We start from the raw sequence: 27,580 nt of genomic DNA, 5'->3' as shown, positions 1-27,580 counted from the left end.
GGTTAGAACTGGCAGGAACCCACCTCTGGTATAACTACATATATAACTGAGCATGGTGGTGCAGTTGTTAGAGTGCATTACTGTAGGCTACTTCTGTTGATTACCAGCTGCAAGCAGTTTGGCGGTTTGAATCTCACCAGGCTCAAGGTTGACTCATCCTTCCGAGGTGGGTAAAATGAGGACTCAGATTGTTGAGGGCAAGAGGCTGATTCAGTAAATTGCTTAGAGAGGGCTGTAAAAGCACTATGAAGTGTTATATAAGTCTAAGTGCTATTGCTATTGCTGCACACAGGCGCGCACACACAAACCCTGCTGCCGAATTTCTCATCAAAATGTCCTATCGCTCATCTCCACAGTATAAAATAAGTCCTATTTAAAATTGACATAGTTCTTAAATTCATGCAGAATGAGTGATGTGCATGGATCGGCAAGAGACAAGAAGCTACAAATGTCTTCCTTCGATTCTATGGAAGAATGGTTTAAACTGGCCATCCTCTTTTAGGTTGAATTATTCTTTCTCTCCAGCGCTCCCACCTGTTATTCTCTGATTTGATCATGCAGATTTCTTCCCGTTGGTAGAAAGGGGAAAAGTCCACATTTTATCTCTTCAAGTGGACAGTTTTTATGAATCAATTGCAGTACTTTCTACCAACAGCATCCAAAAATCTGAATGAAGCACTAAAAGAATTGCTATTGTGCAACCATCATTCATCTCTATATTTGTAGAGATTCTTATGCAACAATACCGATGTTAAGTCGGTGGGATAATGAAAACAACCAAGTATAGAGAGCTTCAAGGACCTTTCCTTTCTCTAATTTTGTCTACTTTTTCTTCCCTTTTTTTTTCCTCCATAAGAGGTTTCCCTTCCCCTATATTTACTATTAGCTGGACTGAGAAGGGCATGAGCTTGCTCTGATCTGGATTCAGAGTCTTACTGGAAATGTGCTGGGTGTAAACAGAACTGAGAAGTAGCCACAGTATTAAACCAATTGCCTAAACTTAATTTTTTGGGTGAAGATCAGGGGTGGGTTCCTTCCAGTTCTAATCTCTTCTATAGAAGAGGTTCCACAAATCTACCGTGCCGTTTAGAACCGGTTCCAGCTCCCCCCACCACCCGTCCGCACATCATCAAGATGAAGAGCAAGAGGAGGAATTATTGGAGTTGAAGTCCACAAATCTTAAAGCTGTCAAGTTTGAACACCCCTGGGTTTTTTTTCTAAAGGGTTAAGGGTGCAAGGGTCTTGTAACTTGACAGCTTTAAGACTTGCACGCTTCAAATGTCAGAGTTTCTAAGCCAACATTTTGGTTGCTAAGCAAGAGCGTTGTTAAGTGAGTTTCAGCACATTTTACAACTTGGCCACTCCCACCTGGTCACATGGCTGGCAAGACACTCCCACAAAGCAGGCCCCAACTACAGAAGAGGTTCTAAAAATTTTTGAAACCCACCACTGGTGAAGATGAAATATATTTGGTCTCTTCTGCTGCAGAGTGGGCATACTGTTGTTTCCAGCGGTTACAGAACTGACCCTGGAACGAATCCCGAGAGAGGTGATTCCATAAGCGGTGACCTGATTGGTTCGCAGGTTTCTCCATCAGTCTGCTAATTCAGGTAATCCTCAATCTGTTCTGGCCTTGGCCTCCCAGGATCATGAAGCAAACTCCTCGTCCCGATAAAACCTCTTTTATTTAGGTTAAAGGGAATTCCTCTCCAGTAAAGTCCAGGCCAACAGTCTTTCATAAGATTTCACAACTACAGATCTTTATCAGGCTTGGAGAGTTGACGGGATGATATCTTCCAAATGCCAAGCTGTAGCAGCAATTACTTGGCAAGAAATCAGGAACAGATCTTCACCCTAAAGAATTGAACTAATTGTCTCCTGCAAACTCCCCTCCCCTTTCGCTCCTCTTTATTCCCTATGGGAGGGGCCGTTCACTGTCCACCTGTGGTTTTAACGTCCGAGTCGGCCCTTGTTCCGTAACTGTTCCCTTCTTCTGGCAGCTCTGCGCATGAGCACACTGGGAACAGGCTCCAGCTGTTCTTCTTGCCCCACTTATATCTGACTCCGAAGGCAGCTGATAACTGTCGGACGGCCCTGGCCCTATCTCTGCCTCTGACACAGAGCCCTCATCAGAGCCTTCCCCAGACTCCAGGACTGGCCCATGTTCTTCCCCTACGTACTCACTGTCTGAGTCTGCCACCAGCTCCACTGGCCACTGGGCGTCCACAACACAACCTACAACTCCCAATCCTTGTTGGTTCAACTGCCCCCTGGTTCCCATGGTTGCAATCTGGGTGCTTCATGAGATGCTCTCCCTTATGAAGTGATTGCCAATTGCAACCTTCCATACCATCTTCCCATCTGACCCAGAAAGTCAGATAGGAAGCTGTCAGGAAAATTTGTACCTTGCTGAGCTAAGATTCTAACACCCATGCACCCAACCATCACCACTCCACAATTGCTCCCAACATGCCAGTCATTTGGAGACCACAACATATCCACCATAATCATACCTCACAGAAGCATGCAATGCTCCTGCACCGTTCTATGCCACATACATTCCCCAGCCCTCCCCAGCTTCCCCACACACCCCTTATCTATCTGGAATGTGCCACCCCCTGGCAACTTCTACAGTGCCTTTGCTTGTAGAAAGCTAGCTAAAATACATCATTCCAAAGAACTAAAGAACTCTATGAATGACAGAAAGTTGAAGGAAAAAGAATTATCACATTTTTACTTAATCTTCAGGATGAGCTCTCGTGACACTTTTTGTGGAGGTTTGAAAGCACTTTATTTGCATTTTATATATGTAGCAAGAAAAACTCACAAGATATATCTACCATTATCACTACTCTCCAAAGAACTTGAGGGTAGAACAAGAAGCAATGGGTGGAAACTAATCAAGGAGAGAAGCAACCTAGAACTAAGGAGAAATTTCCTGGGAGTGAGAACAATTAATCAGTGGAACAACTTGCCTCCAGAAGTTGTGAAGGCTCCAACACTGGATGTTTTTAAGAAGATGTTGGCCACTTTGTCTAGGACCATCTTTGATGTTTATTCAACATTTTTCTACTCACAAGATATATCCACCATTAATGACAAGCTAAAATATGCTTTTACAATGAGTTTGAAACTCTGTTTGTAGATGTCTCTCTGCTTTCATCTTCCTTGAAGACTCTTTGAAAAACGACCTTGATGTTCTCCCCGCTCTGAGCTAGTTTTGTTCTCCCAACCAGGAAATAAATCACTGGGTTAACGCTGCTGTTCAGGCAAGCGCTCACATAAAAATATATAGTTAATTGAAAACTGTCCCAGATATAACCCAGGCCAAGAAAATGAGCAGTAACTATGTAGACATACAATGGAAAAGTGAGAATAAAGAAACAGAGAAGAGTAATTAAGATCATCACTAACAGTCTTCCCCGTTTGATCTGTTCAGGTTTCATACACATTTTGATGAGCAGGATCACCGTAGAGGCGGTCATCAGTGGAAAGCAAAGCATAGCAGTCACAACAAAATGGAGGCTCGGGATGGCGTCCTTCGGAAATACATATTCCATAATATTCTGAATTCCACCCAATAGGAAAGAGAGGACCCAGAAGAGGGAACATATAGCAGGGGACAAATACTTTGGCCGGGAACAATGATGCCAAATTGGGAAAAAGACAGACACACACCGATCGATGCTGATAGTTGTCAGAAGAAATAGACTATTAATATACAAGATATCTGAGAGGCTAATTAAGACAAAGCGGGAAAATATTGATAGTGGCAATACTTTAAAATATCGAAGGGAAAGTATTGGCATAAATATGAGAACCCCCGAATCAGAGAGAGCTAAATTCAGAATCAGCACAGTGAAAGGGTTTCTTTTCATCTGGAAGCCGAGTAGCCAGATGACAATTCCATTCAATGGGAGTCCTATAGAGCAAACGATGAACAAGACTGGCAATACGATATACTTGGTTTGGTTCTCAATGGTAATATTATGCTCTTTTGTGGCATTCCTATTTTCCAGGCTGAGATTCCTCAAGGGACTTTCATAAGGCTCCATAATCTCTTCTTTTAGAATTGAGGTCCCTATTAGAAGTAAAGAAAGACGAGTGAATTCAGAATTCCTCAAAATGTGTCATGTCTTAATAACAACAATAGATCAAGAGTGCCTTGACTATAAACAATTCCATTTAATGGGAGACCTATACACCAACTAATGAAGGCGACTGGGAATACAATACAACTTACAAAATCTGGGAATTTTGTGGGAATCTCCACACACAATTACAAAGGGAGAACTTTATGAAGGAAATAAAGTGGCAAACTAGCTGAGAAATAAGTTTTGGGGAATCTAAAAAGAGAAAATTTGGAGTATTTCTTATCTTTTCACTAGGACCATTAACGTTGTGAAGTTTCTGCTGTTTAATTCTCCTGAGATATTTATCCTGTTTTGTTTAGAGAGATAGCTTTACATTGGGAAGTTAGTCCACATGAAATCAGTTGCAATGTGGGTGCCTATCAATATATAAATATCACAAGAAAGATTTTGATATGAAACATCAGATGGAGAAATTACTACTGAAGTGGATGAATATTAATGCATTTGCTTATGCCTAAATTAGATTAGTTCTTCCAAACTTCTTACCTCCTGAATCTATTAGTCCAAGGTCTTCAATGTTGGTTAAAAAATGTTAACCTGTCATGTTGTTGAGGTCCAGAATGATGGATGATGACCAAAGCAATGCAAGTTGTAGAGAAAATACCGTCGTTTTTAAATCCTTTTCTTTAGGTTGATCGTATTTCAGCAGATGACAAAAAGTAGCTTCCACTCATAATAGGCTTTTCTTACAATGTCCAAAACTTTCTCCGTTATCGAAGTGAACTCGAGAGATACATTGTTGAATAACTTCACAGGATTTAATATCAAAGTAGTGGGTGATAATAAGCAGATCTTTTGAAGAAAATATTCTTTCTGCTCTCAGACAAGGAAGCAGAACTTGCTAAAAGGAGGATGAGATATATTCTGCATCTTGCCTAGTCAGCATGAAAATCAAATGATAAGAAGACCTCAGTCTTGTATTTGCACGTTAATCAACAATTGTGAAAAAATATTCAAACAAAGCACGGAAACCTAGGCAGCTATCAGAAAATGGAATACACGGACACACACAAACACACACACACACACAGAGAGAGTTGCGTTGGTCTCCTCAGCTAAGATTTATCACGAACTTCTGTTCTTCTATTGCTGATTGTCATGTTAAAATGACACAAATTCCTCTTTTTCTTTAGCCTTCCTCTACATTGGCTCAATAAACACTTTAGTTAATTGACTCTTCTAGATTTTTCGGGGCACCAGTAGGTCTTCTGAAAAGGGCTTAGTGCTGTTGCTACACTAACAAGGAAACTCCTCAAGAGGCCTTCATAATGCTCCATAATCTCTTCTTTAGAATTGTGGTTCCTGATAGAAGTAAAGAAAGAGAAGTGAATTTGTAATGGTTCATAATTGGTTGTGTCTTAATAATAACACTATAGGCAGAATGCCTTGACTACAAGCAATTCGACATAATGGGAGTCCTATACATCAGATAATGAAGGCGACTGAGAATACAATAACACTTAATATAAGTCAACCCCAATTACTGATGGTATCGTAGCCCAAATATTCTCCAGTACCATTCATGTTTGCTAGGCTGAGATTCATCAAAGGACTTTTGTAATGCTCCAAAATCTCTTCTTTTGGAGTGGAAGTTCCTGTTGCAGAAAAAAGAAGTAGATTCAATAATTCCTCAATCATAAGGCTGGAAGGGACTTCAGTGGTCTTCTAGTTCAACCCATAGCTCAAGGCAAGAGTCTTAGACTATCCAAGTCAAACAGTTGTCCAGTCTATTTTTGCAAGCCTCCAGTGATGGTCATGCACAACCCTAGAAGGCAATTTATTTCGTTAATTGTCTGTCTCACTGTCAGTACATTTCTCCTTATTTCTAGGTTGTATCTCTCTTCGAGAACTTTCAGAATAGCAGAATAATAGAGTTGCAATTGACCTTGGAGGTCTTCTAGTACTACCTCCTAGACAAGCAGGAGACTCTTTGCCCTTCTGGACAAATGGCTATCCACTCAATATTGGCTCCAGGTATGGTTGGCACGATCTAAAAAAGATGTTGAGACTGGAAAGAGTGCAGAGAAGAGCAACAAAGAAGATACTAACCACAAGGGAAGTATATGCTTCTCCTGTCCACAAAATGTGCCTTTTATGCTTAATTTTATAGTTTTCAAGACATTCTTTAGAATAGAATAGAATAGAATAGAATAGAATAGAATAGAATAGAATAGAATAGAATAACAGAGTTGGAAGGAACCTTGGAGGTCTTCTAGTCCAACCCCCTGTTCAGGCAGGAAACCCTATACCATTTCAGACAGATGGCTATCCAACATCTTCTTAAAGACTTCCAGTGTTGGGGCATTCACAACTTCTGGAGGCAAGATGTTCCACTGATTAATTGTTCTAACTGTCAGGAAATTTCTCCTCAGTTCCAAGTTGCTTTTCTCCTTGATTAGTTTCTCCCATTGCTTCTTGTTCTACCCTCAGTTGCTTTGGAGAATAGTTTGACTCCCACTTCTTTGTGGCAGTCCCTGAGATATTGGAACACATAATAGTCATCTATTCTTGATGAATTCTTGATTAATATATTTTTATGTACACTGAGAGCTTATACACCGAAGACAAATTCCTTGTGTGTCCAATCACACTTAGCCAATAAAGAATTCTATTCTATTCTATTCCATTCTATTCTAGTCCCCTGAGAGATATTTGATCTTTGATTAAGGCTTCTTTGTGATGAGGAAACTCTTTGAAGCTCCATTCTTTTTTTCCGTTCAGTCCTTAGCATTAACTGAGGCAGCTTGTCCCCAAAGAGCTATTGATATACCCCTTGCAGATATTCTAGTTATTTTGTCCCACTTGAAGAACACTAAGAATATCAAACAGGACTGAATCAGCAGAGCAAATGCATTCCCTTAGATCAATGGACATTTGCTTTCAACTTTCAAGTTATTCCTGCCTAAATTGGTGGAGACCCCCATGTGTCCCTTTCTTTATAATTCATTAAAAAAAGATTCTTCAGATTAACTTGTCAAAAATTTACCCAGAAATAGAGAGTGTTCAAATCCCTGGAGATAATAGTTGAGTTTATCATTGTACGATTACAATTACATCTTATCATGATTAAAGTTTAGCACGTAACTAGGCCGTTGTTCAGGTTCTGAGTTACACCACAATCACTAAAGCCACTTCATATGTTAGATTTGCATTTCTCAGAATTATCAACTCTGATCCGTTTCATTTTACCCACTCGAACAATCCCAAGATTGTACAACAGAAAAACAAAGTTTACCAATAAAAATGTGACTTTGTATAAATATTACAAGATTTTGATATGAAAAAAACCTGGTACAGAAATTACTAATTAAGTGATAAACATGAGTGCAATTGTACATGATTGTGTTAGTTTAGATCTGCCAAACATCTTACTTATTCTGTGAATAAGATCTGTGAATATTTACATTTCCAGCATTCTCATAATGTCAAAGGAGGAAAGCATATTTTCCTACACTGATGCATGAAAATGCAACTTTTCCAACACTCAAAAATTGAATCTCCTTAAACTTCTAGTGATCTAATAAGACAAATGAAATAAATAAAATCAAACAAACAAACCCCCCAAAAAATGTGTGCTATTAAAATCACCATGCATTTATGTTCTTGTTATGCTTTTATTTTTCTTACATATTGTACAGCTTGGAAATAGATACATGCAGCAGCTATAGGGCAGCAGCTTTGTGTTGGATTATGGTTTGTAAAAATGTGTATCAAATTGCTAGCTTGCCATCCTACCGTTCCTACATCTTATACTCCCTGCTGAGGTTTAATCGTGTTTCCCCAAAAGTGTAACTATGCCATGATGTCTTGGGTGTGGCTAGATGGAAGAAAGTCCTAAAAATGCACCCAGTAGAAAAAGGACACCTTACATACTTGCCAAGTTACAGGTATTCCAAGACAAATGGGAACTCTGCTGTGGTCTCACAGAAAGCTGAAAAGAAAGAGAAAAAAGTTCTCAAAACGAGTTCAAGAGATCCAATCCCAAGCCACAAACAGCGCAAAGTGTATTTAACTGCCGAAAGATAAACCTAGGAAATTTATTGTGTATATCCCTACTCTGTCTCTTTCGTAGAGACAGCGAGACCCAGGGACAGAGAATGACAAAGGTGTGGGTTTCCTATCCAAAACACCAGAAGGCAAGATAAGAAACAATGGGTGGAAACTAATAAAGGAGAGAAGCAACCTGGAATTAAGGAGAAACGTCCTAAGAGTGAGAACAATTAACTAGTGGAACTAGCTACCGTCAGAATTGGTAAGTGCTTCATTACTGGAGGTCTTTAAGAATTGACTGAATAAAATGGTACAGGGGATTTGTCTAGAAGACCTCCAAGGTCGCTTAGTTCTATTCTGATTGACTCTGAGTTATGGAACTCTGGAGTTTGCACACTATATCTGAGGCTTTGTAGGCAATCAGAAAGGGAGAATTTTATAAATGAAATCGATAGCACTTAGCAATAGCACTTTGACTTATATACCACTTCACAGTGCTTCAGCCCTCTCTAAGTGGTTTTACAGAGTCAGCCTCTTGCCCCGAACAATCTGGCTCCTCATTTTACCCACCTCGGAAGGATGGAAGGATGAGTCAACCTTGAGCCTGCTGAGATTTGATCTGCCGAACTGCTGGCAGCCGGTGATCTGCAGAAGTACTCTTTAGTACTACACTCTAACCACTGTGCCACCGAGGCTAATCAAGTGACAAACTAGCTGGAAAAATGATACTGTGTGAGCTAAAATGAGAGATGCCTCAGCATCTCTCATCTTTACATCATGACCATTAAAATTATGGGTTCAAATTCTGCAATTGTTTATGAGATATTTGTGTCGTTCCATTTCGATAGCTAGTATTGCTTTGGCAAAATATCTATGGAGATTCTCGATCAGCCAGGTTGTCCCAAACGTGCTTCTCAAAAGGCAACTGGACTTTCTTGGGTTTTTTTCCTCGGGATAAGATTAAAACACAGGAAGTGGAAGCTTTCACCAAACGCCACTTTCTTGACAGATACATTAAGTTACCAAGAGAAAATGTGAAAGAAAATAAGCTGGCTTTCCTCCACTGTGTAGTACACATTAAGGAAGACAAAAGCTTGAAGTATACAGAAAACCCACACATAGAGATCAGGATTTACATTTTAATTCTCACCAATCTCTGGAGCACAAAATGGAAGTGAGCAGAACCCAACACTGCTGGGTTGAAGGTTTGCCTACCAGGAAAGAGAGGGGGGAAAAACACCAAGGAAGCTTTCAGAACTTGTGGATATCCCACTGGGCCTTCATTAAATTCAGAAAAAAAGATCCAGCAGAAGCTCCTTCATAACAGACAAAGAAGAGAACAACAAATAAAGCAATGTTGTTCTTGCATACTCTGCAGGAATATCTGAAAAGCTCAGGAGGATTTTCAACAACACAGCATACAAGCAACCCTGGAATACATTAACACAGAAGCTTGTCCACCCCAAGGATTAAACACCCATACATAAACTGAACAAGGTGGCATATGCACTACAATACAGTGAGACATTTGCAGATCATTGGAGAAACAAAACAACCACTTCACAAATTATTTATTTTATTAAATTTATAGACCGCCCCCTCTCCCCAAAGGGACAACATAGAAAAAAAGGATCATCAGGACAAAATTCAACAGTTCATCTGCATTTGAAAGACAAAGGTAATTCTTTTGAAGACAGCAAAATCCACATTCAGGACAGAGAGGACCACTAGTTTGAAAGAGGGGTCAAAGAAGCCATTTATGTTAAGATTGAACAGCCCTCTCTCAACAGACGGGGAGGGATAGAACACCACCTATATCCTGTCTACAACACAGTCCCAAGAAGGCTCCACATCATTTTCACTCTGATTCAGGCAACCATGAGAGTATAGATGAATCTCCAAGTGGACTGAATGACTCTTAGAGAGCTAAGAGCCAGCCTTCAACGTGTGAGCAACCAAATGACTGCAAAGAATGTAAATCCTTCTATTCTCCACCTTTCCGTCAGAACTGAAGAAGCTTTTTAGATGAGAAGCAAAATATTTTCAAGGAAAAAGCCAAGAAAGTCCAGGTGCCGTTTGAAAAGCACCTTTGGGATTATGTTGGAAAAGTATTCCAGAAAAAGACAATTGAGATTTAGATAATACAATATTGTATTATCTATAGATAACTATCAGCATATAAATGTCACAAAATATTTTGATGTGAAAAATCAGGAGCAGAAAATATTAGTTAACCAGATGAATATTATTGCATTGGTCTACGTGTCACTGCGTTAATTGGTTTGCCAACTTGTGCTTATATTCTGAGTTATATAGTAGACTGAACTGTTTCTTATCTGACAATGATTAGTGCGCATGTCAGACATAACACATCACACATTCTTTACTTTCCTTCTGATCTTCTGTTTGCCTGCCAAGAAGGACGCAGGCACATAACTCTGCCAAAATGTAATTAATTGAGTTAGCAAGTTTTGTATCTTTATTTTCTTTTATATTAAAGTGTTTTTTATTAGATCTTGCTTTGGTTTTATTTCTGCTTATTCGGAAGTATGCTATAAGGAATGCCAAGATCTTCACTTCCTTAATTCAGGGTGGAAACCCCCCCTTGACACTAAGATCTATCAAACATCTTACCTTTCTCACGCAACTGGTCCAGGGTCTTCAGATTTGATGAGAAGAAGCTTGCTGTATCAAGTAATTGACTGCTACAATCAATTTAGCTACTGACAATGGCCAAGCGGAACAAGTTGTAGAAAAAATATGATGGGTATTAGGTCTTGTTGGACATACATCAAGGAAAACCTGTCAGATGTGTTGTTGAACAAGTTACAGGATTAGAAATCAGACTCTCAGGCATTCATAAGCAGATCTTTTGAAAAAAATATTCCTTCTGTTTGGGAATGAAGAAGCAGATCTTGCTAAAAGTCTCAAACAACTATATTTATTCTGTGTTTTGCTTAATCAGTGTGAACATCAAATGTTAAGAAGATATGGTTCCTGATTTTGCAGGATAATCAACAGCTGTGGAAGGAGGACATTGCCCATAAACCTAGTCAACTATGTGGAAAAGATAAATTGTTTTTTATTTCAACTGGACTGGCCTCCTCTTCTGAGAATTTTTATCATGAATCTCTGCTTTGAAAATCTTTTATCTTCATGCTAAAGGTAGGGGGGAAAGGGCTAAAACCATACAAAGTCATGTGAGCAAACCAACAAGATTTGCAGTTGCTGAGAGGAGAAGCCAATGTTGTGACGATACGGACATGTGAGCTCGATGCTCCGAGACCGCAGCCGATACTTTTGCCGCTGGGTGGTCCAATCAGACCTAAACCGTCCGAAAGAGATGGTGAACAGGAAGAATATGTCTTGCTGACCTCAGGGACATTGCAAAGTCCCTGATTGATGCAAGAGAAGTTCTTCAAGCCGGCAACAAAAAATCCAGCCAAGGCTGACAAAGTCGGGGCAGCTCCAAAATGGAAAGATATGGAAAGAGAAAGTGTTTCCAGCTGGTGAAGAACTATTACCGTTTTAAAAAGAGTCTGCCTATTAAAAAACTTAAAATTAATTTAAATTGACGAACAGAAGACATAAGCGGCAGAATTAAATTTGGAATGGTTTTGGACAAGGGGTTATCTTACTTTTTAAATGCTATCTTCATGGATGGGATTTATGCAAGCCTTTTAAAATGAATGGATTAAGCTGTCTTCTTCTATTTTTTTATTTTATTATTCTCTGTAACCTATGGACTACAATTTTCCTCTTTCATTACTGTGGGTGTTCTTCTAACTCATTTAAGAATCAGACTTTTTTTTTAACTTGAAATACAAAAAAGATACAAAAAGAAACAAGGAAAATTGCAACATAACAGAGGCTGAAAGGTTTGTGTATTGGAAACAAAACATTCTTTTTTCTCTCTCTAATTATTTTGGCTTGGCACTACAAGGTCTCACTGCTTGGTTATAGAGAGTGATAAGAAGGAGAGAACACATGTCCCTTTGAAGTATATCTTTAGCCAGAAAAAAAAGTGAAAACAAAATGTTATTGTGAATCTATGCTTAATTTTATTAACCTTCCAAGCCAGAGCAACTGTGTTTGTTAGTTGGAGATAATGGCACAATTTCAACAGAGAAAGGAATCTTGTCTGCAAAAGATATTCTCAGAAATACAGAAACTGTAATACAATACAATAATACAATAGTAGAGTTGGAAGGGACCTTGGAGGTCTTCTAGTCCAACCCCCTGCCTAGGCAGGAAACCCTATACCGTTTCAGACAAATAGCTATCCAACATCTTCTTAAAGACTTCCAGTGTTGGGGCATTCACAGCTTCTGTCAAATACATATGAGAGAATAGAGAAGAAGCTGGAAGACTTAGAGCATCTAACAGCAAAATATTATGAAGAAGTTGAGGATGTTTATCAAGTGGAAAACGTGGTGGTTAAAACCCTAAAAATTGAAGTAGAAAATGAATATAAAGAAATTAAATTTTCTGACATTTATGGTGATTGGTTTGTCTCTGAAAATGGAAAAAGTGGAATACTGCAAGAGGAACTAAATGGAGGGGAAATTTATCCCAGATGGCAAGATATAGAAGAAGAATGGGTGGAAACTAATCAAAGAGAGAAGCAACTTAGAACTGAGGAGAAATTTCCTGACAGTTAGAACAATTAATCAGTGGAACAGAAGTTGCCTCCAGAAGTTGTGAATGGCCCAACACTGGAAGTCTTTAAGAAGATGTTGGATAGCCATTTGTCTGGAACGGTATAGGGTTTCCCGCCTAGGCAGTGGGTTGGACTAGAAGGCCTCCAAGGTCCCTTCCAACTCTACTATTGTATTGTATTGTATTAAGAAGAAACAAAAGAATTTATGGATTTAAAGAGAGAAATTTTATTAGCAACATCATTGATAACACCACTGACAATCAAAGATAAGCTGATTAAGGAAACAGAAGAAGGACATCTAGATTACATGAGAGATTTTATAAGCAAGGAGTTGCTAAGAGGAGTCCATACAAATTTGATTAAGGAGATGATTAGAGGATCGACACCACAAATGGCAGAAGATATGAGACTATTTTACTACTGGAAAGATACAGGTTGATAGATGGAAGAGTATAATTTAAAACTAGTTAAACTTAGTGAATTTAGTGACAATAAATATAGTCAAATAAATAATTGATAATGTTACTACTGTATACTATGTGTAGTGTCATGAGGAGTAATAATTGGATATGAATATTGGTACCCATGAAAGGAAGATTAGAAATCCCTTTGGATTATATATAAAGGTTAATAAAAAAGAACTAAGTTAAATATAGTTAAAGCTTTGTGTCAGCGTTCTAAATATCATGCAGAAATAAATCAGAGTCCAAGGCAGAGTTATCCTTAAAGTTCCAATTTAATAAAGCAGACATGTTGGCACATCTGTGAAATTCCAACTCTGATTTACTTCCTGGAATTCCACCCAGTTGAAAGTTCACAATCTTATGCCCACTCCCACAAATCCATCACATGGCCCAATCTTCTTCTTCCACGCTGGCATCTCCACCCAGCTGCTTCCAGTCAGGTGTTGAGGTGCAGAGACAAAAGATGACCTTGGCTTCTAGAAAAGAATGACAACAACACATTCCACAATTCTACTCCCTTCTATTCCCCCTCCCAATTACTACACTAATAAAACAGCATAGGAAAATAATAGAAAGTGTGGCAGGCCAAAGATCCTAAAGAGGAATATATTTGCAGGCCTAACACTTTGATTATTAGGGGGAAAATGTTATGATACAGGGTATAGTTAAATAAAGGAGGGATAAGGATAACAACGTACATATAGATATGGGTATAACATAAGGAAACTGGATGTAAATTGTAAACAGTGATTTGGAAAGCAGGATTAGAAAATTTTGTTATTAAATATTATGGATGTTTAGCTAGAATAGGACATAAGGATTCAGTGATGATAGAGGATTTTAGAAATAGTAAATGAAATGCCAGCATGTGGTTATGTATTAAATCTTGGTATATTTTATGATGAAGGATATTTAAATAATTAAAGTCAAATGAAAATGGAGATATGATGATGGTAATATGTATAAATATCTGAGTTAAAATACTTGAGCTAATATGAATTATGTTTGTTGACTGTGGAAGAGATGCACGAAATTCTTTTTGTAACCAACTGATACACTTTCTATAGCATGTAAAGAAGGATGTTTGTTTTGAAAATTAAAAAAAATATATTAATTTTTTTTAGTTGCTATGTATTTCGGTATGGAAGATTTTAAAATGGAATATCAAATACAGAAACACATTGTTTCTAAAAAAATATCTTTTAGTATATTTGCATATCTGTGGGTCAGATTAAGTCCTCCAAAATTATGACATATCTGAAAGTAATGGATTAAGCTCTTCAAAGTTGTGAGTGGTAGATTATTGTCCTGTTATTGAGGGTTGAAGTGATTGACAATGGCAAACCCATAGGGAAAATGTGATAAAGTCTTATTTAGATGAAGTCCAGACAGTTCATTGACAAAAAGGAAAGTCCATTCACCCATCATGAGTGACAATGTTGGAGGAATTGCCTGTAAAACTAATAACTCAATACTACAATAACTCAATACTACAGAGCAATTATTGAGTCTGCCATCTGCACCTCCATAACTTTCTGGTTTGGCTCTGCAACCCAACAAGACAGAGACAGACTTCAGAGGATAATCAGAACTGCAGAAAATACAATTACTGCCAACCTGCCTTCCACTGAGGACCTGTACACTGCACGAGTCAAAAAGAGGGCTGTGAAAATATTGACAGAGCCCTCGCATCCTGGATATAAATTGTTTCAACTTCTACCCTAAAAATGACGTTATAAAGCATTGCACACCAGAACAACTAGATACAATGACAGTTTTCCCCTGCATGCTATCATTTTGCTAAACAACTAATTTCCACAACACTGTGAAGCTATTTACTAAGACTGTATTGCTATTCTTCTTCTCATCCTTCCTATTACCTAGCTCCTTTTCTACTTATGACTATAACCTTGTTGCTTTTATCAGGATTTATCTTGTTTTATCTAGTTTCCTAGTATGATTTTGATTCCTTATTTAATATCCTATAACTATCACAAAGTGTTGTATCTTGTGATTCTTGATGAATATATTTTTATGTACACTGAGAACTTATATACAGAAGATAAATTCCTTGTGTGTCAATCACACTTGTCAAAACATGGATCAAGCATTTTTCTTCAGGCGTGACTGTCAACAAAGAGGAAGAGACTTGCCAGGAATATAGGAAGTTAGCAAAGAATGTGCATTTTTTTAAAAAAAAACATCCATGACATAGGATCTCTTATTTACAAAATCTGATAATGAATTTCTCATTCAAATGTCTTATCTCTCACCTCCAAGATATACCATATTTTCCCGAAAATAAGACAGGGTCTTATTTTCTTTTCACCCCCCCCAAAAAAATACAAGCGCTTGGCCTTATTTTTTGGGAGGCCTTATTATTTTTGAGATGCAGGAGGCGGCGAGTGTGGTCACCTCATAGCTGTTGCGGTGCTGTAATATTTTCGGGGGAGGGCTAATTTTCAGGGAAGGGCTTATTTTAGCGCATGCACTCAAAAGTCGAATTGGGCTTATTATCCGGCAAGGTCTTATTTTCAGGGAAACAAGGTAAGAATGCAAATTCCTCTTTATGCCACAGCATGGGTGTCAAACTGAAGGCCTGTTGGGGCAGGGGACGATCTGGCCCATTGGGTGCTTATATCTGACCCACAGGGCCAGCCTGGAAATAGCAATATTGCGGGGACCCCCTATGGTGCATTTTTGGCTGTCAGAGTCCTGCAGGAGACTGTGGTGACTGAAAATGGGCCGTGGAGGGGTACACAAGGCCCTCCCATGCCCCATTTTGGCCGGCAGGGGGCTGCAGGAGGTGTCTGTCCCATCTCCCCCAGTCCCCCTGCCACCAACCCTCTGAGGAGAACTACAATGCTGATCCAGCTCTCAAAAAATCCAGTTTGACACCTCTGTTCTAGAGAGACGTTTCCCAGGGATGGGCTCCAGTATGAGCCTGAAAGCTTAGAAGGCAGAACCTCTCGTCCCGGTGACTGACCCAGATTGTATTTGGTTTTTCTTTCTTTCTTTCATTCCTTTCTTCATGTTGTTTATTGTTACATTTGTGTGTCTGTGTGTGTGTCTGTGTGTGTGTGTGATGAAAGACCTCTTTTAGTTTTTTGGCATTTGTGTGTTTCTCTTCCTGTCTTGTGTGCAACCTTTATTCCTTATTTGTCCATCGCACACAATGTGGAACAATAATTGAGTAAAACAACATATATTAATACAATGGGTGTAAAAAACATAAACATATAAAAAAGATACTGTACTTGTAAATTGTCAAGAGAAATTGGTAGGTAGGGAACAGGTAAACAGACTCTAGAAAGAGTGCAGAGAAGAGCAACAAAGATGATTAGGGGACTGGAGACTAAAACATATGAAGAACGGTTGCAGGAACTGGGTATGTTTAGCTTAAGAGAAAGAAGGACTAGGGGAGACATGATAGCAGTGTTCCAATATCTCAGGGGTTGCCACAAAGAAGAGGGAGTCAAACTATTCTCCAAGGCACCTGAGGGTAGAACAAGAAGCAATGGGTGGAAACTAATCAAGGAGAGAAGCAACTTAGAACTGAGGAGACATTTCCTGACCGTTAGAACAATTAATCAGTGGAACAGCTTGCCTCCAGAAGTTGTGAATGCCCCAACACTGGAAGTCTTTAAGAAGATGTTGGACAGCTATTTGTCTGAAATGGTATAGGGTTTCCTGCCTAGGCAGGGGGTTGGACTAGAAGACCTCCAAGGTCCCTTCCAACTCTACTATTGTATTGTATTGTATCACTGGAATCTGAAACGGTATAGGGTTTCCTGCCTAGGCAGGGGGTTGGACTAGAAGACCTCCAAGGTCCCTTCCAACTCTACTATTGTATTGTATTGTATTGTATTGCATTGCATTGCATTGTATTGTATTGTATTAAATCTAATTATTCCTTATTCTCTTCTTCTTCTACCTCCTCCTGCTTCTCCTTCTCCTCTTCACTTGATTTTTATGTCTTTCTCTGCCTCTGCCTACCTTTTCATCCCTTTTTCCAAGTACAGAGTATCTGCTCAACTGCTCACTGATGCGACTGCCAACCTAAGAATTCCAGAGTCTCACCTCACCTCACCTGGCAGCAGCCACTTTCTCACCTGAGGGCCTGGGACTGCCAACTTCCAGCCAGCTTCCCCACTGATCTTGGTTGCAGGAAGCCAGCAGGGAGTTGCCACATCTAATGACAGTGGGATTCTGTTAATGCAAACTTAGGAGGACAAACTCTTGTTTCCCACTTCTTTCCCCAATCTTCAAAATGAACTTTGATAGCTTTTTTTTTTGAGGCAAACAAATCTTTGTCATTCTTTATTTCTGTAGCAAAAAAGATACAGTTTTATATTCATAAAAGGTATCCAGCATTAAAAAAAAAGCTAAAATATTGTATTTAGAGAAGCTGTAAAATTATGTTGGTACACTTTTATCAGATTTCAGGAGCTTCGTCTTCTCTGAAGACTCTTCGAAAAATGACCTTCATGCTCTCCCTCTTCCGAGCTCCTTTCTTTCTCCCAACCAGGAAATAGATCACAGGGTTAACACTGCTGTTTAGGGAAGCACTCGGACTTAAGACGAGAGCCAGTTCATTAGCAGCAAACAAATTGTTCTTGTTCAGAAAATGAGTAACGAACACATAGCAATATAAAGGAAGAGTAAGAATAAGGAAACAGAGAAGAGTAATTAAGATCATGACTAAAAGTCTTCTCCGTTTGATCTGTTGGGATTTAACACATACTTTGATGAACAGGATCAAAGAAGAGATTGATATAAGCGGAAGGCAAAACACAGCTGTGACAACTAAATGGAGATTTTTGAAGCGACCATACTCAAACACATATTCCACAATGTTTGGAATTCCACCCAGGAGGACAGAGCAGATCCAGAGGAAGGCACAGACAGCAGAGGACAAATATTTTGGCCGGGAACAGCGATGCCAGATTGGGAAGAGGACACAGACACACCGGTCAATGCTGATAGCTGTCAGAAGAAATAGACCATTGATATATGTAACATGGAAAAGCCAAAAAAAAATTCGCCAAGGAACTCCTGGCCCAAAAAAACGTATCAAAATTTGAATGCAATTTATAGTCATAAATACGAGAAACCCAAAGTCGGCAATAGCTAAATTCAGAATCAACACAGTGAAAGGGTTTCTCTTAATTTGGAAGCCAAGTAGCCAGATAACAATTCCATTTAATGGGACTCCAAAACAACAGATGATGAGTACAAGTAAGAAAACTATACTTCCAGTAGAATCAAAAATCATAACTTGATTTTTGTAGAAATAGTTGGTAGCATTAAAGTCCAAATAATCTGTTGTAACAGTCATGCTGGCCAAGCTGAAATTCATCAAGGGACTTTTATAATGCTCCAATGATCTCTTCTATTAGAACGGAAGTTCCTATTTGAAGAAAAAAAAGAGCAGATTGGATTAAATAATTCATCAATGATTGTCATATTGTCATATCTAAACATCTTTGTGTACAGGCTGATCTAACCTTTGGACCAATGATGCTAATCATCATCATCATATATTTCAAGAAGATACTTAGTTGTTACCTAGGACACTGGCAGCAACCCATATCAGCCATTAACACCAGTCAATGATATTTGTGATGCATTTTTGAATGTTCACTTGACTGAGTTTCAAGTTTAATGAATAAAGTATATAATAGTAATAATAGTAATAATAGTAATAATAATAGTAATAATAGTAATAATAGTAATAATAGTAATAATAGTAATAATAGTAATAATAGTAATAATAGTAATAATAGTAATAATAGTAACAGCAATTATAATTATAATTGTCAGTTGTCGATTAAAAAAAATCTGGATAGTGGAAGTACAGTGCCTACTTCCTGTGCAGGTAGACAAAAATGCCAAATCCAGACTGAACATCTGGCTGACTGTGCGATGATTAATAATAATTGTGCAATTCTAAAATAACTAGAGCAACAGAACACCAGGGGCATTGGCAAATTCATTATCTGTCAATTGCAAAAGGCAACTTTACTTGGAGCAGCCTACATCTTGCAACAATACCTCTAGTACAGAGATGTCAAACTCAAGGCCCGGAGGCCAGATCCGGCCCAAGGGGTGCTTAGGTCTGGCCTGCAAGAATGCCCTGCAAACAGCCAAGGACTGTCCTGCAGTGCCCCTGCCAGTGAAAACACAGTTCAGGAGAGCCATGGGTGGCCTTTCTGAACTGCATTTCCACTGGTAGAGGATTGCAGGAGGCAATCACAGCCAACAACTGAACCCACGAGGACCACAGGTGGCCCTCTTGAGCTCCATTTTCACTGGCAAAGGGTTGCAGGAGGCTGTCACAGCCAAAAACAGAGCTTGGGAGTTTGTTTTCACTGGCAGAGAGCTCAGGCCTCCCCAGGTGCCCCTGACACAAGTGATGTCGAGCTGGCCACACCTACCTTGCCCCCCCCCCCAAGGTCAAACACAACCCTCATGCAGTCCTCAATGAAATGGAGTGACACCCCTGCTCTACTACCAACAAAGATCCTAGATCCTTGGAAAGGACTGAATAGGTAGACATAAATGCTTAACCCAGACTGAACACCTATAGTAACTGCAATATAGTAATAATATACCAGGAGGCTTCCTGACCACTGGGGAAACCAAAGGCTTGGCAAGAAAAGCAGTAAATAAAATAAAAATAATATCAAGCAAAGCAGATCATAAAAAGATCTGGCAAGATCTTCCTGGCGAAGAGGAGAAAAGTTGAGGAAAGTGATAGCGGAACTAATTCTGACTGCATGAGATCAAACCTTAAAAACGAATGCATGATGAAACAAGGAGGGGGGAAAAGCCCATCAGGACAAGAGTCAGCAGTTCATCTGCGTTTAAAGGACGAAGATTATTCTTTTGAAGACAGAAAAATCCACATTCAGGACAGAGAGGACCACTACTTTGAAAGAGCGGCCAAAGAAGCCATCTATGTTCAGATTGAACAGCCCCCTCTCAACAGAAGGGGAGGGATACAACACCACTTATCTCCCGTCAACAACACAGTCCTTTCAGCAGTACTAAGAAGGCTCCACATCATTTTCACTCTGATTCAGGCAACCATGAGAGCATTGATGAATCTCCAAGTGGACTGAATGACTCTCAGAGAGCTAAGGACCAACCTCCAAAGTACTAACCAGCAGATGCCTGCAAAGAATGTAAATCCTTCTATTCTCCACCATTCAGTCAGAACTATTGAAGCTTCTTGGATGAGAAGCAAAATATTTTCCAGGAAGAAAAACCAAGAAAGTCCAGTTCCTTTTTTGAAAAAGCACCTTTGTTATTACATTGCAAGATTATTCCAGAAAAAGACAACTGAGATTTAGATAACTATCAGCATATAAATGTCACAAAATATTTTTACATGAAAAACCAGGAGCTGAAAATAGGAGTTAACCAGATGAAAATTATTGCATTGGTCTAAGATCTATCAAACATCTTACCTTTCTCAAGCAACTGGTCCAGGATCTTAGGATTTGATGAGAAGAAGTTTACTGTATCATGCAATTGACTAGTACGGGCAATTTAGCCACTGACAATGTCCAAAGCAGAACAAGTTGTAGAGAAAATATGATGGGTATTAAGTCTTGTTGGACATACATCAAGGAGAACCTGCCAGAGGTGTTATTGAACAATTTATAGGATTAAAAATTGGAATCTCAGGCATTCGGAAGCAGATCGTTTGAAGAAAATATTCCTTCTGTTTGGGAACGATGAAGCAGATCTTGCTAAAAGTCTCACACAACTGTATTTATTCTGTGTTTGCCTAATCACTGTGAACATCAAATGATAAGAAGATTTGGTTCCTGTTTTTGCAGGATAATCAACAGCTGCAGAAGGAGGAGACTGCCCATAGTCAATTCTGAGAAAAAGGAAAATTATTTATTTTTTCAACTGGTCTGGTTTCCTCATCTGAGAATTTTATCATGAATCTCTACTTTCAAAAACTTTGGTCTTCGTGCTAAAGGTTGGGGGGGAAAAGGACTAAAACCATACAAAGTCAATTGAGAAACCCACAAGAATTTTAGTAGCTGTGTTTCTGCTTTAAAGTTTTTAATATGAAATATCAAATAGAGAAACACATCATTACTAAAAATATCTGTTAGTATATTTCCATATCCGTGCGTCAGATTAAGTCGTCCAATGTTATGATACATCTGAAAATCATGGATTCTATTTTTATAAAAGTCAAAACATTCAGCACCATCATAGCAAATGAAGATCAATCTCTTGCAGAAAACATAGATCAGGCATTTCTCTTCCGTCATGAAAAAGTGTGTCTAAAAAAATGCACACTCGCCCTGTGCCTTGCCTATGTGACACCAAGATGTGATCATTGGCTTCTTTTGAAAATTATGATTAATCAGACAGTCATGTGACTGCAATAAAGAGGAAGAGACTTTCCAGGAATCTAGGAAGTTAGCACGAAATGTGCGTTTTAAAAAAACAGTAAGGCACATATTGGTATCAATAAGAAACTTTGGTAGTATAATAGTCCAAATAATCTGTTGTAACAGTCATGCTGGCCAAGCTAAAATTCACCAAGTGACGTTTATAATGCTCCAATAATCTCTTCTTTTCGAATGGAAGTTCCTATTTGAAGAAAAGAGAGTAGAGTGAATTAATTAATTCATCAATAATTGTACCCTATGACTATCGTCAAGTGTTGTACCATGTGATTCATGACAAATGTATCTTTTCTTTTATATACACTGACAGCATATGCACCAAAGACAAATTCTTTCTGTGTCCAATCACACTTGGCCAATAAAGAATTCTATTCTGTTCTGTTCTGTTCTTCCCTTGTTAACCATGTTCTTAAAACACCACCATCCTGATACTTCCACCATAAATGCTGTTCCTCAATATTGTGACTGTGGTATGACTGTGCCATGGTGCCTTGAGTGTGGGCAAAGGGGAGGAAGGTCTCAAAAATGCACGCAGAGTGACACCATGGACAGGATCCTTGGGCCTATAAGCTGATGAGAAATCTCTAACTTGAGACAAACATTAGAAGAGAGGAATTTCTGCCCAGCAGAAAATTCCTTGCACACTTACTGAGCCACATTTTATTTATTTATGAATATATAGAATCATGAAATCACTGATACGTAACACTGATAAAACTCATAGTGCATACAAATACAAATATAAGTTTAAATAAATACATCAAGGGTGAAATTCAGCAGGTTCTGACAGGTTCTGGAGAACTGGTAGTGGAAATTTTGAGTAGTTCAAAGAACTGGCAAATGCCACCTCTGGCTGGCCCCACCCCATCTATTCTCTGCTTCCCGAGTCCCAGCTGATCAGGAGGGAATGGGGATTTTGCAGTAACCTTCCCCTGGAGTGGGGAGGGAATGGGGATTTTGCAGCATCATTTCCCTGGAGTAAGGTGGGAATGGGGATTTTGCAGTATCCTTCCCCTGCCACACCCACCAAACCACGCTCACAGAACTGGTAATAAAAAATGAATTTCACCAATGATGCACATGTATGTAAACCGAGGCATAAATACTCCAAGAAAAATGGGACCTTTACTGTGGTCTCAGAGAAAGCCAAAGAGAAAGAGAAATACGTTTTCAAGTCAAGTGATATTGGGAGATCAGAGAGACCCCATTCCAAACCATGAATATTGCACAAGTAGAAATACCATAACTACTTAAATTCAAACTTGCAAAGTTTATTGTATGTATCCTTCTTCTAACTCTTGGGCCATTTGCAAAGTTTTGAGAATCCCATGTCGGATTCTGCAATGCTGCAAGTAAGGAGCGGGTGCAAAAGTCCCAGGATTGAGTAGGAATCACCTATTTCATACCCAACCTTGAAGAAAGAACTTTTGTCCTGAAAAAAAAAAAAAACACCTAGCAAAATGGTTGAAAAATAAAATTGGAGAAACTCATTTTTATATCAGGATCCTTAAAATTGGAGTTGTGGATAATTTAATTTGCACGTTGATGGTCAGCATTACAGGAAAAAGTAGTTGAGTTTTAGGTAACTCTCAACATATAAACATCACCCCAAAATAAGGAAAAAGCAAGTGGATGTTTAGTAGACAAATATTTTTGTCTTCGCTTATGTTTAAACTAGATCAGTTTTTCCAAATGTCTTACCAATCCTTACCTATTGGTCCAAGGTCTTCAAAGTTGTTGAGAAGATTAATATCTTATGTTATTGATGGAGGGACCAATGATGGCCAAAGCAGAAGAAGCTGCAGAGAATACATTTTTGAGGCACAGAAAACTTGGTTATACTTTGTTTCTGTAACAAGAAATACTGTTTTGTATTCATAAGCAATATCCAGCATTAAAGAAAAGCTGAAATTTTGCATTTGCAGAGCTTTTGAAACTGTTTTGCAATTTTTTATCTGGTTTCAGCAGCTTCATCTTCCCTGAAGCCTCTTTGAAAAATGACCTTGGTACTCACCCTGGTCCGAGCTCATTGCTTTCTCCCAGCCAGATAAATAGATCACTGGGTTAATGGCGTTGTTTAGGGAAGCAGTCGGACTTAAGTACAAATGCAATTCATTAACATGAAACAAATTCCTCTTGTTCAGAAAATGAGTAATGAACACATAGATATCTAATGGAAGAGTAAGAATAAGGAAACAGAGAGGAGTAATTAAGATCATCACTAAAAGTCTTCCATGTTTCATCTGTTTGGGTTTAATTTTGATGAATGGGATGACAGCAGATGTTGTGATCAGTGGAAGGGCAAATCACAGCAGTCACAACCAAACGGAGTTTCCAAATTAAATATCCCATAATGTAATGAATTCCAATCAGGAGAGAAGACATGATCCAGAGGAGAGCACAGATAGCAGAGGACAAATATTTTGTCCAGGAACAGTGATGCCAGAGAGGGAAGAGGACAGCAACACATTATTCATTCATATAGGTAACATTGAAGAGAGGGAAGACAAATAACCAGGGAATTCCTGGCTCTATAAAATTGATAAAACTTTGAATGCAATTTACAGTCATTAATATGAGAAATCCAAGATCGGCAATAGCTAAATTAAGAATCAACACTGTGAAAGGATTTCTCTTAATTTGGAAGCCAAGTAGCCAGATAACAATTCCATTTAACGGGACTCCAATACAGTAAATGATGAATACAACTGAGAAAAAGTTACTTTCAGAATAGTCAGATATGATTTGATATTTGTAGAAAATTTTGGTAGCATTGCAATCCTAATAGTCCACTGTAACATTCACTTTTGCCAGGCTGAAATTCATCAAGAGACTTTTCTAATGCTCCAATAATGTCTTCTTTTAGAATGGAAGTTTGAAGAAAAGAGAGCAGATTGGTTTAAATAATTCACCAGTAATTGTCACATCTTCATATCTAACATCTTTGTGTACCAAATGAGCCAACTTTTTGACCAATTGTAGTAGTAGTACTACTACTAATAGACGCTTTGGGTGCAATAGTGAAACAGCTTGAGCATCAATTGCAAAAGCCAGCTTTATTCAGAACAGTTTACATCCTGCAATGATATCTGTAACACCGTGGAAGATCAACATCTGGCTATCCCAGGTCTTTGGGAAGAACTCAATGTTGGATAAAAGTGCCAAATGCAGTCCAAACATCTGGCTGACTGTGACAACCAGTTTTGAAAAATAAGATTGAGTGAGCTAAAATGGAGAAATTTTGGAGAAACTCATTGTTATATCAGAACTCTTAAAACTAGAGTTCTAGATAATTTAATTTGCACTTTGATGGCCAGCATTACAGGAAAAATAAGTCACGTTTTAGGCAACCCTCGACATATAAATATCACCAAAATTATGAAAAATCAGATGCAGTAATTACTATTCTAGTGGAATATACTTTTGCAGTTGCTTATGCCTAAATTACATTACTTCTTCCAAACATCTTGTCTATTCTTACCTGTTGGTCTAAGGTCTTCAAAGTTGGTGAGAAGAAGATTAACACCTCATGTTATTGATGGATGGAAGGACCGATGATGGGCAAAGCAGAAGAAGCGGCAAAGAAAATGTGATGCGTTTGAAGCCCTGTACAAGCTAACTGTACTTCAGCATATGAAGAGCAGTAGGCTCCATCCATACTATGCTTTGTCAACTATGTCTAAAATTTCACATATCAAAGAGAAACTGTCAGATGTGTTGTTTGATAACTCATAGTATTTAATATCAGAATAGCAAGCAGTGATAAGCAGATCTTTACATATCCGTTTTGGGTCAAAAAGCAGATCTTGCAAAAAGTTTCATGCAACTAGACATTGTGTGAACATTAAGTGATAGGAAGATATGATTCTTGTCTTTGCACAATAATAGCAAGAGTACATAGACTGATCTACTGCTTCACAGAGCCTTACAGCCCTCTCTAAGTGGTTTTACAGAGTCAGAATATTGCCTCAAGCAATCTGGGTCCTCATTTTGCCCATCTCAGAAGAATGGGAAGCTGGGTCAACCTTGAGCCTGGTGAGACTGCCAAATTGTAGTCAGTCAGCAGTCAGCAAAAGAAGTCTGTAGTACTACAATACAACCACTGCACCACCAGTCTCCACATCTGGTTGACTATATGACAAAACATAGTAATACTATACCAGGAGCACTTACTGAGTACTGGAGAGACCAAAACTGGCGTACAAGAAAGAACAAGTGAGGAACAAAATAAAGGCACAGGAAGAAAAGACTTACATTGCTAGTACATTAAACAAAATAGCAAGCAAAGCAGATAGTAAAAAGATCTGGCAATGGCGAAGAGCAGGAAAGTTGAAGAAAGAAATAGAGATCTAATTCTAGTTGCACAAAATCAACCCTGCAAATTTTGAACTGAAAAGACAACAAGAGATAACAAGCGTCACCTCTGCAAGAGAGATTGAAGAAAGAGTGTCTCATTCGTTGAAGATAGCACAGTATCAAATCTGACACCAGCAAGAACAAAGAAACACTCAAAGAAGTAGTGCAAGAAAATGGAAGACGTGGAGAGACCCGGCCCATGGAATCGCCAAGAGTCAGACAGGACTGAATGGATAAGGTCATCTTAAACATTAGTCAGAGGGACTACCGTATTTTTCAGAGTATAAGTATGGTTTATTTTGATGGGCAGCATTCCCAAAAAAAAGTCATTGAGTTTTCAACATATAAACATCACAAAAAGATTTTTATGTGAAAAATCTGGTGCAGAAATTACTAGTTTAGTGGGCAAACTTTTTTTTTGCATTTGCTTCTTCCTAAATTAGATTAGTTCTCTCAAACTTCTTACCTATCCTTACCTATTGGTCCAAGGTCTTCAAAGTTGGTGAGAAGAAGATTAATATCTTATCTTATTGATGAAGGGAGGCAGGGACAGATGATGGCCGAAGCAGAAGATGCTGCAGAGAAAACGTGATGTGTTTTATGTCCTGTTTGGGCTGATTGTAGTTCAGGAGGTGAACTACAGAAGGTCTATCCATACTAGACTTTGCTGCTTATGTCCAAAATTTGACATATCAAAGAGGAACTGCCACATATGTTGTTTGATAACTCATATTAGCAAGCAATGATAAGCAGATCTTTGCAAGATTTTGCATATCAGTTCCAAGACATAAAGCAGATCTTGCAAAATGTCTCATGCAACTAGACATTGTTTGAATACCAAGTGATAAGAAGATATCATACCTGTTTTTACACAATAATAATCAACTATGAATGTAGACAGTGACGTGCGGTGAGGTTTACGCCTGGTGAGGCTAGTGACGTCATCAGAAAGGCGGGGAATGGGACCACGTGTGCTGGAGGCTGAGGCTGCCTCAGTCTCCAGCACACGTGATCCCATTCCCCGCCTTCCTGGGCGCGCTCCGTCGGCTCGCGCTCCCCAACAGCAGCTGCTTTTCAGTGCTTTTCTGAGCGTCTGGCGTTTAGGACATCCGGCTATCTACCTAAACGCCAGACGCACAGAGAAGCACTGAAAAGCACTTCGCCTCCAAGCCACTTCATCTTGATGACATTGCCGACGTCGCTGCTGGGCGCGGCTGGACGGAGGTAACCAGAGTGGCGCTGAGGGATCCGGGCGGACGAAAGAGCGAGCGAGCGAGTGATGGAGGATCAGGCAGCCTGATCCTCGGTCGCTCGTCCGCTGGACTGCCTTGGCGCCACTCTGGCTACCTCTGTCTGTCCGCGCATGGCAGCTGCAGCAACATCATCAAGCCCCTGCCACTTCTGGACATCGATTGCAGTCGAAGGCAGGAAGGTTATTGGCGCTTCCGAGAACCCTCCTGCCTACGCCGGTTGCCCAGCTGGCACCACCCCACACGTGCTCCTCCTCCTCCCTCCTCT

The 27,580-nt window shown here is 39.2% G+C and overlaps 2 protein-coding genes and 1 pseudogene across 4 annotated transcripts in view; all 3 read right to left on the bottom strand.

Moving 5' to 3' along the window:
• The window catches only part of LOC309391036 (mas-related G-protein coupled receptor member H-like), a gene marked incomplete at its 3' end in the record, with an annotated part of 86,136 nt that overhangs the window by 25,454 nt on the left and 33,102 nt on the right, over positions 1–27,580 (bottom strand). The window lies entirely within an intron of this gene.
• LOC309391988 (mas-related G-protein coupled receptor member H-like) lies at positions 17,685–20,833 on the bottom strand. The gene is made up of 2 exons (XM_081952859.1): positions 20,741–20,833; positions 17,685–18,678 (listed from the first exon to the last, which is right to left on the bottom strand). Exon 2 carries the CDS (start codon positions 18,625–18,627, stop codon positions 17,704–17,706), a length of 924 nt encoding a protein of 307 aa, XP_081808985.1. The 5' UTR covers positions 18,628–18,678; positions 20,741–20,833; the 3' UTR covers positions 17,685–17,703.
• Positions 23,658–24,532, bottom strand: LOC309392216 (proto-oncogene Mas-like; annotated as a pseudogene). The gene has a single exon. The product of its transcript is annotated as a proto-oncogene Mas-like (transcript).

The sequence above is a fragment of the Natrix helvetica genome (assembly GCF_964273705.1).
Source record: "Natrix helvetica genome assembly, chromosome: 4".
Lineage (NCBI taxonomy): Eukaryota > Metazoa > Chordata > Lepidosauria > Squamata > Natricidae > Natrix > Natrix helvetica.
The sequence above is the reverse complement of the archived record's forward strand: the minus strand, read 5'-3'. Positions and strand labels throughout refer to the sequence as shown.